At 47.9% G+C, this 13013-nt stretch overlaps 2 protein-coding genes across 3 annotated transcripts in view; both read right to left on the bottom strand.

The window, feature by feature from the left end:
• HAGH (hydroxyacylglutathione hydrolase) overlaps positions 1-4501 on the bottom strand; it is a 33500-nt gene extending 28999 nt beyond the window's left edge. The window contains exon 1 of one of the 2 annotated variants that reach the window (XM_040356461.1): positions 4372-4501. In XM_040356461.1, the coding sequence (XP_040212395.1) occupies positions 4372-4447 (76 nt within the window). In that variant the 5' untranslated portion in view covers positions 4448-4501. The remainder of the gene's footprint in view (positions 1-4371) is intronic. The other variant, XM_040356462.1, reaches the window with a different exon arrangement.
• A 6536-nt stretch (positions 4502-11037) lies between these two features.
• The window catches only part of LOC120944382, a 94486-nt gene continuing 92510 nt past the window's right edge, over positions 11038-13013 (bottom strand). Inside the window, exon 55 of the mRNA XM_040358439.1 lies at positions 11038-12138. Within this exon, the coding sequence (XP_040214373.1) occupies positions 12038-12138 (101 nt within the window). The 3' untranslated portion in view covers positions 11038-12037. The remainder of the gene's footprint in view (positions 12139-13013) is intronic.

The raw sequence follows: 13013 nt of genomic DNA, 5'->3' as shown, positions 1-13013 counted from the left end.
GAGGAGAGGTGGAAGAGAGGAGAGGTGGAAGAGAGGAGAGGTGGAAGACATTATTGTGTTGGCACCTTTCAGGGGGGAGAGGGAAGAGGATACCTGGCTTTGACAGGTATCCTTTCTCACCTCTGGGAGTCCAGGCCGTGGCCTGTGACGTCAACGCGGGGCTCCCTCCTCCTCCCCCGGCCCAATAGGAAAGAGTAGCGGGCCTCGCAGTAGAGTTCCCGACGTGAAGCCGAAAGGCTACACTGCCGGGTTCCCATCCCCGCAATGGCGGCGGCAGCACCCGACAGCTGATGGAAACATCAGCTGCGGTGCTGACATTGCTGGACTTCAGGACAGGTAAGTGTCCATTTATTAAATTCCAGCAGCTGAAGTATATGTAGCTGCCGTTTTTTAATTACGGGATTATTTTTTGGGCCGGAACACCACTTCCATGAACATTTAAAGGCACGTTATTCTATCCATCCCCAAATAATTGAGGGTTTTGGAGAAAAAAAGTTTTGCAAGCTCATTTTTAAAGGATGGCCCTGAATTTTATGCCCAATAATGTTTTTGCCCACACTGCAGATTTAAAGTACAGTGGAACCTCGGATTCAGAGCATAATTCGTTTCAGGAGAATGCTTGTAATCCAAAGCACTTGTATATCAAAGCGAGCTTCCTCATTGAAGTCAATGGAAACTCAGATAATTTGTTCCAGTGACTTCATGGTATGTAGTACCGCATGTGGCCAGAGGTGGTGGGTGCAGGTGACATTCGGAGCCGCTCGGATGCACTAAGAGAGACTCGAAAACACTCGGGAACTGAGTGTTTCCGAGTGGCTCTGAGTGCATCTGAGCGGCCCTGAAGGTCACTGGCACCCCCCATCTCTGGCCAGATGCGGTACTGCACACTGCAGAGGCTTGAATCCTGCTTGTTGTGCGAGACAGCGGTCGCAAACCGAGTAAGGATTTAAAAAATAAATAATAGCTTGTATTGCGAAAAAAAGCTTGTTAACCGCATTACTCGCAATCCGAGGTATTACTGTATCTTAATAATAATAATTTAATTTTACACCCAATAATGTTTTTTAAAGGATGGCTGTTCCCACGTTCAATCCTCACCGGAATTACTTCCCGTTTCACGGCTCCGTCGCTGTGATTGACCGGAACCTGCGATGATGTCACTCCCATGCATGCGCGCGAGTGCCGCCGGTCATGGCACAGCTACTGAAGAAACGGCGCAAGCTTTTTCTTCAGTGCGCATTTGCCGATGACGCTGGCACATGCAGATATAGTGAATATCACCTGAAGGGTGCAAGTTTAAGAGATATTCACGGTACCTACAGGTAAGTCTTATTATAGGCTCACCTGTAGGAAAAAGTGATAGTAAAAGGGTTTACAACCACTTTAAATGGATTGTGTTCTGCTTTAACCACTAGGGGCCCGGGTCATAGGTGAATGACGGTTACAGCGTGGACCCCAATTCCCGGGAGGATGTCAATAGACGTCCTCCCCTTTACACGCGCCCCCTGCAGGAAGCGCACGCCACGCACTGTGATCACAAGTCACTGAGAATCGGGTGATCACATATCTGAGTAAGGGGGCTGGTCCCGGCCCCTTACCATGTGATCAGCTGTCAGCCAATGACAGCTGATCACGTGATGAAAACAAAGTACGGTAATCTTTTTTTTTTCTCCTCGTGCTGATCGCATGAGGGAAAAAAAGAGCCAATCGCGGCTCTTGTGTGAGGGACATCGGTCCCCAGTGGAAGAGGCACATCAGCCTCATTAGTTTACACCAGTACTGCCTACCAGTGCCCACCAGTTCCACGTCAGTGCCAATCAGTACCACCTATCAGTGCCCACCACTGGTGCCAGTCAGTGCCTCAGTCTCACCTACCAGTGCTGATCAGTGCCCATCGCTGCCACCCATCAGTGCCCATCACTGCCAGCGATCAGTGCCACCTATTAGTGCCAATTCTCAGTGCCCACCAGTGCCACCCATCAATGCCCTTCAGTGCCATCCCTCAGTGCCACCTCTCAGTGCCCACCAGAGCCTTATCGGGGCCCACCAGAGCCGCCTTATCGGAACCCACCGGTGCCCATCAGTGCAGCCTCATCAGCGTACATCAATGAAGGAGAAAAGTTACCCGTTTGCAAAATTTTATAACAAAATATAAAACGGTTGTGTATTTATTTATTTTTTAAACATTTTTTTTTTTTTTTGATCTCAGAGCACAGAGGTGATGAAATACCACCAAAAGAAAGCTCTATTTGTGGGGGGGGAAAAAATAAAAAATTTCATTTGGGTACAGTGTTGTATGACCGCGCAATTGTCATTCATTCAAAGAGTGAGGGCGCTGAAAGCTGAAAATTTATCTGGGCAGGAGAGGGGGGTAGAAGTGCCCAGTACGCAAGTGGTTAATATACAGATGTAGAATATCAGGGAAAAACAAACTTGAATGACTTGGTTGAAATCGCACAATTTCATGAACACAATTATTATTTTATTATTCCAGTATAAACATTTGTGACAGAAGTGAGGCGGAGGATACAGAGAGTGTTCGCTGTGAAGGGGAGGAGAAAAGGTGGACCAATAAGGGTATTCCTTCTACTGTCCATCAACATAAGGGGTCATTCTCCACTGGCCACCAAAGTAAGGGGGGGCCTTATCCGCTGACCACCAATGTAAAAGGGGCCTTATTTACTGACCACCAATGAAAAGGGAGGGGCTTATCCACTGACCACCAATGAAAGGGGGAGGGCCTTCTTCACTGACCACCAATGAAAAGGGGGGGCTTATCCACTGACCACCAATGAAAAGGGGAGGGCCTTCTTCACTGACCACCAATAAAAGGGCCTTCTCCGCTGACCACCAAGGAAAAGGGAGGAGCTTATCCACTGACCACCAATGAAAAGGGGGGGCTTATCCACTGACCACCAATGAAAAGGGAGGGGCTTATCCACTGACCACCAATGAAAAGGGGGGGCTTATCCACTGACCACCAATGAAAAGGGAGGGGCTTATCCACTGACCACCAATGAAAAGGGAGGGGCTTATCCACTGACCACCAATGAAAGGGGGAGGGCCTTCTTCACTGACCACCAATGAAAAGGGGGGGCTTATCCACTGACCACCAATAAAAGGGCCTTCTCCGCTGACCACCAAGGAAAAGGGAGGAGCTTATCCACTGACCACCAATGAAAGGGGTGGGACCTTCTCCACTGACCACCAATGAATGAGATCCCTTGTCTGCTAAGCAATGGTGAAAGGACACTTCTCTACTGACCCTACTATGGTGACATGTGGTGACAGAGGAGAGAACACTGCCATGGCTCCCCCTATTCTTCCATAGACAAGACATCACACTGCACTGACAGTTAGTGATCAGTGACAGGTAGTGTAGGTAAGTGATCCAGGACAGGCAAGTGATCCGGGACAGGCAAGCGACAGGTAGGTGATCCAGGACAGGTAGGTGATCCGGGACAGGTAGGTGATCCGGGACAGGTAGTGTAGGTGGGTGATCAGTGACTGGTAGGTGATCAGTGACTGGTAAGTGATCAGGGACAGATGGTGTAGGTAAGTGATCGGTAAAGGATCAGGGACAGGTAGGTGATCCGTGACAGGTAAGTGATCTGGGACAGGTAGTGTAGGTAGGTGACCGGTGAAATGTAGGTAATCAGTGACTGGTAAGTGATCAGGGACAGATGGTGTAGGTAAGGGATCAGGGGCAGGTAGGTGATCAGGGACAGGTCAGTGACAGGTAATTGATCAGTCACAGGTAAGTGATCAGGGACATGTATTGTAGGTGGGTGACAGGTAGGTGATCAGGGGCAGATAGGTGACAGGTAGGTTGTCAGGGACAGGTAGGTGACCAGGGACAGGTAGGTGATCAGGACAGGTAGGTGACCAGGGACAGGTAGTTGATCAGGGACAGGTAGTGTAGGTAGGTGATCAGGGACAGGTAGTGTAGGTAGGTGATCAGGGACAGGTAGTGTAGGCAAGTGATCAGGACAGGTAGGTGATCCGGGACAGGTAGGTGACCAGGGACAGGTAGGTGACCAGGGACAGTCATGTAACCAGGGACAGTCATGTAACCAGGGACAGGTAGGTGGTCATGGACAGGTAGGTGGTCAGGGACAGTCATGTAACCAGGGACAGGTAGGTGACCAGGGACAGGTAGGTGACCAGGGACAGGTAGGTGACCAGTAGGTGGTGTTCCTGGGATGACACGATGTAACTTTCAGAGAAGTTGTGAAATAGAAGCCCGGGGTGGGGGCGGGCAGTGTTTTGGTAGAGGGACGCCATGCTCACACCCAGCACACATATGACACACACAGACCCCGGAGATGAGGCTGGGGGCCCCCATCCCCCACCTTGTAGGGCCACACATACCCAGTCTGCAGCCAGCCGCAGCTCCCAGGAAGGACAGTGCGCACCACAGCCTCCTCCTGCACCCAAACAGCATCATCCTGAGGGGGCCGGCTGCACGTTGCAGCGAGAGGAGGACTCAGCACTGACAGCCCTCTGTACCTGCTGATAGCCAGCCAATCAGCGCTCGACCGTGCGATTCCGCCAACCAGGGAACGCTGCCAACCAAGAGACGTCAGGGGCAAGCCCATAGCGCAAACCAATCACCTGCCAGCTTCCGTACACGCCAGCCAATCAGTTACTGCAACCGTAGTAACCATGTTTGATAAGGGAAAACCCTTAGTCACAGTAACCTGGAGTTTTCAACACGTAATCCTAAACAAAGTTTTATTTTCATAAAGTAATTGCCTCATGGTGCATCACTTAGCGAATAAAATAAACAACATAAATAAAAAAAAAAACACTGCCCTTAAAAAAAATGGTGGAAACTTCAGTGCGGGACGTAAGTGGGCTGGGCTGGAATAGCCAACCAGCTTCCACGTAAACTTCTTCGTTCTCCAATCAGAGCGCTCCCATCTTGATCTGTCAAGCTGACACTTTCCCCTCAGTATATAACCCTGGAGAAGGAGTCCTGACCTGAGGGGTATTTCAGGCTATAGTCTGCTATGTGGGGGTCATGTGACAGGACCCAGACCCATGGGGAAGGGAAGGACACCCAGGGAGGGTCTGAAGCTGATCACTCACATTGCATTCTATTGGCGCGATATCTGTACAATCTTATTTAGATTTGCAAATAAAAATATATATTTTTTTTATATATTTCTGCCTGTGACCCCCACTGGGGAGATTTTTGCTCACTTCCTGTCCCAGGCAGAGATGATCTCTGGCATCCACAGAACGCGTCTATATGATCCAGGGGCGGTTCTTCCGCTAGGCAGCCACCTAGGGCGCCCGGCCACTGGTGTTCCCACTCTCTTCTCTCTACAGCAAGCAAGTCTGAGCATCAGCAGGCGTCAGTCGCTCCATTCTCACATAGTGTCAGAGGTGACTCCCGAATGAATGGAAGCAAGCAAACATTCATTGATGGGCCCTGGTAAAGCTGCATTGATGGGCCCTGGTAGGCTGCATTTAGGGTTGTCCCGATACCAATGCTAGTATCCAATGCTCCGATACTTTACCGATACCTGACTCTCCCTCCATGCTCCTGTGTCCCCCCTCCGTGCCGCTGCCATTCTGCTCTCCCCCTCCGTGCCGCTGCCATTCTGCTCTCGCCCTCCGTGCCGCTGCCATCCTTTGTTCTCCCCCTCCGTGCCCCGTGCCGCTGCCGTCCTCTGTTCTCCCCCTCCGTGCCGCTGCCGTCCTTTGTTCTCTCCCTCCGTGCCGCTGCCGTCCTCTGTTCTCCCCCTCCGTGCCGCTGCTGTCCTCTGTTCTCCCCCTCCGTGCCGCTGCTGTCCTCTGTTCTCCCCCTCCGTGCCGCTGCCGTCCTTTGTTCTCTCCCTCCGTGCCGCTGCCGTCCTCTGTTCTCCCCCTCCGTGCCGCTGCTGTCCTCTGTTCTCCCCCTCTGTGCCGCTGCTGTCCTCTGTTCTCCCCCTCCGTGCCGCTGCCGTCCTCTGTTCCCCCCCTCCGTGCCGCTGCCGTCCTCTGTTCCCCCCCTCCGTGCCGCTGCCGTCCTCTGTTCCCCCCCCCTCCGCTGCCGTCCTCTGTTCTCCCCCTCCGTGCCGCTGCCGTCCTCTGTTCCCCCCCTCCGTGCCGCTGCCGTCCTCTGTTCCCCCCCTCCGTGCCGCTGCCGTCCTCTGTTCCCCCCCCCCCTCCGCGCCGCTGCCGTCCTCTGTTCTCCCCCTCCGTGCCGCTGCCGTCCTCTGTTCTCCTCCTCCGTGCCGCTGCCGTCCTCCGTCCTCTGGGGAGATGTCAGAGGTCTGTTAAGACCCCTGATATCTCTCCAAAGACCCCCAACAGGGCTGATTAAAAAAAAAAAAAAAAAAATTTGCAATAAATAATTAGAAAAATAAAATGTAAATAATAATAATAATAGAAAAAAAACACACACTGACAATAGTACTATGACGGGCACAAGGTGGCGCTCTCATTCTGGGACGACGTTCTATGACATTGTCCTCACGCTTGAACGCCCACGGGGGCATGGAAGTGTTAAAAGATTAGTTGGAGAGGTGGTAGGCTTCCCTGAAGGGATGAGTTTTCAGGGATCGCCTGAAGGTAGCAAGAGTAGGGGATAGCCGGACAGGTTGAGGTAGCGAGCTCCAGAAGGATGGGAGAGGCTCTGGAGAAATCCTGGAGGTGAGCATGGGAGGAGGAGACGAGAGAGCTTGAGAAGAGCGGAGAGGACGGTTTGGGTGATATTTGGAGACAAGATTGGTGATGTATCTCGGGGCAGAGATGTGAACGGCTTTGTATGTTGTGGGTAGTATTTTGAATTTAATTTGCTGGGCGATCAGCAGCCAGCGTAGGGATTGGAGGAGAGGGTTGGCAAGGTATCGTAGTACTGACTGTGTTGATGGGGGAATGCACCTATTTTCTTTCCCGTAACCACAGGTTGAAAATCTAACCATCTACAGTTGTATTCAAAATTATTCAACCCCCACTGAAATTGATTGTTTTGCCAAGTTTGACATTGATTTTGATCATTCAGTCATCCTGCTTACAATTAAATCAAAGAGGCACGTGTAGGTCAGATAAATATAACATAACATTTATAATGAAATAACCACAAATGTCTTTTCTGTGCTCACATCATTATCAGTTTTATTCAACCCCCAAGTGACATTCAATCTTAGTACTTGGTACAACATCCTTTTACAGTTATAACAGCTTTTAAACGTGAAGCATAGCTTGACACGAGTGCCTTGCAGCGATCTACGGGTATCTTTGCCCATTCGTCATGGGCAAAAGCCTCCAGTTCAGTCACATTCTTAGGCTTGCGCACTGCAACTGCTTTCTTTAAGTCCCACCAGAGGTTCTCAATCGCATTTAAGTCTGGTGACTGCGATGACCACTCCAAAATGTTCCAGCCTTTAATCTGCAACCATGCTCTAGTGGACTTGGAGGTATGCTTGGGATCATTGTCCTGTTGAAAGGTCCAACATCTCCCAAGCCTCAGGTTTGTGACAGACTGCATCACATTGTCATCCAATATCTCCTGGTACTGAAGAGAATTCATGGTACCTTGCACACACTGAAGCTTCCCTGTACCTGCAGAAGCAAAACAGCCCCAAAGCATGATTGACCCTCCGCCATGCTTCACAGTAGGCAAGGTGTTCTTTTCATCATAGGCCTTGTTCTTCCTCCTCCAAACATAGCGTTGATCCATGGGCCCAAACACTTCTAATTTTGTTTCATCAGTCCACAGAACACAATCCCAAAACTTCTGTGGTTTGTCCACATGACTTTTGGCATACTGCAGTCGACTCTTCTTATTCTTTGGAGACAGCAAGGGGGTGCGCCTGGGAGTTCTGGCATGGAGGCCTTCATTACGCAGTGTGCGCCGTATTGTCTGAGCAGAAACTTCAGTACCCACATCTGACAAATCTTTTCTCAGTTCCTCAGCAGTCACAAGGGGACTTTTCTCCACTCTACGCTTCAGGTAGCGCACAGCAGTCAAAGTCAGCATCTTCTTTCTGCCACGACCAGGTAGGGTTTCAACAGTGCCCTTTGCCTTGAATTTGCGAATGATGCTTCCTATGGTATCTCTTGGTATGTTTAACATCTTTGCAATCTTCTTATAGCCATTGCCCTTCCTGTGAAGAGTAATCACCTCTTCTCTTGTCTTCCTGGACCATTCCCTTGACCTCACCATGTTTGTAACCACACCAGTAAATGTCTAGAAGGAGCTGAGTATCACAGTCATTTTAAAGCTGCCTGATTGGTGCTTATTAGGCTTTATTGCTGCTCCCTGACATCCACAGGTGTTTTCAATACCTGATTGAAAACACTTCAATGAACCTCTGTTCTTCAGAGTGGTAGTCTTTTTAAGGGGTTGAATGATTGTGTAAATGAAGAATTCACAAAATAAACATTTACTACTGTATTACAAAACCAATTGATGTCATTTTAGTTGCATATGGTTCTTTAAGAAGTCCTTGTAGGATTTCATTCTGAATACAATTACAAATGTACACTAAATTCCCTAAAACCCTTTACAGCATTGGGGGGTTGAATAATTTTGAACACAACCATATGGCTTAACAGTCATTAGAGTTGCACCTGCTCTGACTAGATGCTACAATGTTGGAATCAGACTCGTGTTCCGGTGCATTGTGTTTAGAACGAATAAAAAAAAAAAATCTTACACACACTATTTATTTTTATTTAATTTTAATAAATGTTTTGTACAATGTAACAGTAAAATATATACATAATTTCTTCTGCCTTGTGAACAACAATGCATGGTAGTGCGTTGATCTGTGTTGTGTTGCACTGCATGTGTGTTGGAAATGCGTTGGGTCAATGTGTTGGGGTGCCATTGACGATGGATGGCACTGCAACACACTGATGCTTGTAACGTGTATTAACATAGGTTGCAGTAATGCACATTTACAACAACACAAAGGTGTGATTTGGTGCATCCGTGGAATGACTTGAAGACTGAAGTTCACAAGCGATCACCAACAAATTTAACTGAACTTGAGCAGTTCTGCAAAGAGTGGCCAAGTCCTGCAAAGTCTAGATCAGGGGTCTCCAAACCCCGGTCCGCGGGCCACATCCGGCCCGCTTGGATGTTTTATCCGGCCCGCAGCTCATTCAGACACTGCTTGCTTTAATTTCCCCGTGTGAGGAGTAAAACAGAGCAGAAGGCAGGTGGGGCGATGTATGTGTGCCGCTCTCAGAGCGGATCCAATGAGGTAGAGGAAGGTGGAGTGGTGGGCAGATTACCATGCACGCAGGGAGGAGGCGGGCCCCGCTGTCGGGCAGCATGGATATGGGCTGTCCTATGTAGTCCTATGTCCTATGTAGGCATAGGACACACCCCTTGTCACGCCCCCTTAAAGGAGAATTGTACAAAAAACAAGATTGGTTAAACCCACAACTGCTTTTTTACCACCACTATTCCTTTTTATTGGCTTTTGGAATTTACAAATGTAGCAATTTAGAAATGAGATGAAAGGTTTAGGGCTGAAAAACACTTTTTGATAGATAAAAAGTGCATTTTATATACAACTCTATAGATCAGACCAAAATGAAGGACAAATGAGGAGGAATGAGGGACAGAGGGACATTGCTCCAAATCAGGGACAGTCCCTCGAAATCAGGGACAGTCCATTGAGGGACCCAGGTCCCACCCCTCTGTATTCATGATCATGCACTCAGTACTGCTTTGCTACAAAACTGGGGCATACCGTAGCCAGAGGGTTATCCTGGGTGGGCCTACAGTATTTTTGTTGGCCAGTGTCCAATCCTCCTCTGGGTAGCAATATAACCTGAAACCTAAAGACTTCCCATGTCCCTCAATGGACCCAAAGTAAAGAGTTTTAACTACTAGCCGACCAGCCGCCGTCATTCTATGGCGGCAGGTCGGCTCTCCTGGACGAGAGCCCGTAGCTATACGGCGGCTCTTTGAGCGGCCACTAGGGGCACGTGCGCGCGACCCCCACTCGCCCCCGACGCCGTGCGTGTGCCCGGCGGGTTTGATCGCCACCGGGCACCCGCGATTGCTCATTACAGAGCGGGGACCGGGAGCTGTGTGTGTAAACACACAGCTCTCGGTCCTGTCAGGGGGGGAAATGCTGATCTTCTGTTCATACAATGTATGAACAGAGGATCAGTGTTTCCCCTAGTGAGGCCACCCCCCCCCCCCCACAGTAAAAACACACCCAGGGACATACTTAACCCCTTCCCAGCCCCCTAGTGTTAACCCCTTCACTGCCAGTGGCATTTTTATAGTAATCCAATGCATTTTTATAGCACTGATCGCTATAAAAATGCCAATGGTCCCAAAAATGTGTCAAAAGTGTCCGAAAAGTCCGCCATAATGTCGCAGTACCGAAAAAAAATCGCTGATCGCTGTCATTACTAGTAAAAAAAATATATTAATAAAAATGCCATAAAAATACCCCCTATTTTGTAAACGCTATAACTTTTGCGCAAACCAATCAATAAACGCTTATTGCAATATTTTTTTACGAAAAATATGTAGAAGAATACGTATCGGCCTAAACTGAGGGAAAAAAATGTTTTTTTTATATATTTTTGGGGGATATTTATTATAGCAAAAAGTAAAAAATATAATTTTTTTTCAAAATTGTCGCTCTATTTTTGTTTATAGCGCAAAAACTAAAAACCGCAGAGGTGATCAAATACCACCAAAAGAAAGCTCTATTTGTGGGGAAAAAAGGACGCCAATTTTGTTTGGGAGCCACGTCGCACGACCGCGCAATTGTCAGTTAAAGCGGCGCAGTCCCGAATCGCAAAAAGTGCTCTGGTCTTTGGGCAGCAATATGGTCCGGGGGTTAAGTGGTTAAGGTGAGTACAAAAATGATGGATAACAATATATATAAATAAATGCTAATAAAGACAGTGTTTAATGAAAATATGCTTTTATTAAGTTACATGAATATATAATATGCTTTAATCATTTATAAAAATAATATTCATGCAGGTACTTTATCATTAAGTTACTATATTGCATCATTTTCAAAGACTTAATATACTGTATTGTATTACATGTCGGCAGTTTGGCTCTGGAACATCAATATAAAGATTTGTGTGATAAAATTGAGCATACAGAGGTAGGGTTTCAAGGACTTCACAAAATCCTTAGGGTAGCTATGCAATACCACATTTTGGCCACTAGGTGGCTCTGCTAATACAGGAATCGGTACACATTACATGACATTAATTCAGCTTGCATTAATGCTTCTGACATTCGTGCAACAAATGTTTTAGAAGTAGACTGCTTAGTTGGACAGAAAACGATCATGTGTCACTTCATACTATCCCTGAGTTCCTTCATAGACGAGTGACGCCTCGGGTACCAGGGTGCTAGTGATGATGGAATGAAGCATTTTGATTGTTGCAGCTGTAGCTCAGTAACCGATTTGCTAGAAAAACTGATCTAATATGGATAATATAATTCAGTTATAGAAATGAAAATTTTCACTGTAATACATCTCAATATAATTGTGTCCCAGGTGAGCATAAATTAAATACTGTTGATTTGCATAACTTCCATGGTTACTCTAGAAGAACTCAGATTTAGTGTTTTAAAAATAAGCAGCTTTTAAAATAATTAAATACAATTAATTCACCTAATATCCTCACACCCTCAACGTATATGGCTGTGCCCAGCCCCTCTATAATAGCATGGTAACTGACAGTATAGCTTACACAAAGCGCAACAGAGGAAAATAGTTCTAGTTGTATCATGCATGCTTTTGTCCATAGTTCTAGATCAGTTTGGACATGAAGCACGAGGAGGAGTGGCCATAGAGAATAGTTAATATTTGAATTCTTCCACGTGTGCTTTACAGTCCTTTACCAAGGTTATACATTATTGGGTGGTCCCTTATGGTTCTCAGGCAGATCTGGTCAAGGCATGGGCATGTGGTAAGTTCTTCTTTCATAGACGGGATTGTTGTTTTCTTGATCATGGGATTAGGTTATGTGGCAGTTTTAGAGGCAAACAGCTTAGCGAAGTTCTTCTTTAACAGAGAGCATGGAAGGTGGTAGAGGTAGCATGTTACAAGAATATATTGTCCATATGAAGTAAAGCAACCAAGGCGCAGACCAGGAGGAGATAAAAGGCACAACGAGGAGCTCCGGCTCCGGAGGTCGGAGAGACTGTGAAAAAAAAAAAGAATAAGGCATCATCAATAAACTGAACTATGGGAATTACATACCTAGTCCATGAAGTTGAACTCGTATAAAACACCAAAAAATAATAAGACAACTCAGTGGCGGCGCGTCCATAGAGGGCGAAGGAGCGCCACCCCCTCTCTCTCCTGCACCGCCACTGACCAACAATACATGGATTCATGCATTGCATGAATCCATGTATTGTTGCTGCCACCCACTATTCAGATGGCCGGCCCCCCTGGTGAGCGCCGGCCATCTGAATAATGGCAGCTGGTTGGATTTGGAAGTGCCTATCAGATCGGCTTCCAAATAGTTATCCAGGGGACGCACGGGGGGTGCATTCCCTGGTTAACATTGACAGGCGTCTCAGCCAATCAGGTTCACCGGTTCTGGTTACCGGTAACCTGATTGGCTGAAGTGTCATCGAGGGCGGGAAAAGACATCGAGGGACGGTGGAAGGAGGATGGCTGACCCCAGAAAGGTAAGTGCCGGGTGGGGGGGCAATCTGGCAGCATTTTACAGGGCACAGTGGCGACAATTGATGGGCACAGTGGCGACAATTGATGGGCACAGTGGCTACAATTGATGGGCACAGTGGCGACAATTGATGGGCACAGTGGCTACAATTGATGGGCACAGTGGCTACAATTGATGGCACAGTGGTGACAATTGATGGCACAGTGGTGACAATTGATGGGCACAGTGGTGACAATTGATGGGCACAGTGGCGACAATTGATGGCACAGTGGTAACAATTGATGGCACAGTGGCTGCGTTTGATGGCACAGTGGCTGCATTTGGCTTGGCACAGTGGTGACAATTGATGGCACAGTGGCGACAATTGATGGCGCAGTGGCGAC

This window comes from Rana temporaria, chromosome 6, assembly GCF_905171775.1.
Source record: "Rana temporaria chromosome 6, aRanTem1.1, whole genome shotgun sequence".
Taxonomy (NCBI): Eukaryota; Metazoa; Chordata; class Amphibia; order Anura; family Ranidae; genus Rana; species Rana temporaria.
This window is presented reverse-complemented; position numbering and strand designations above follow the sequence as displayed.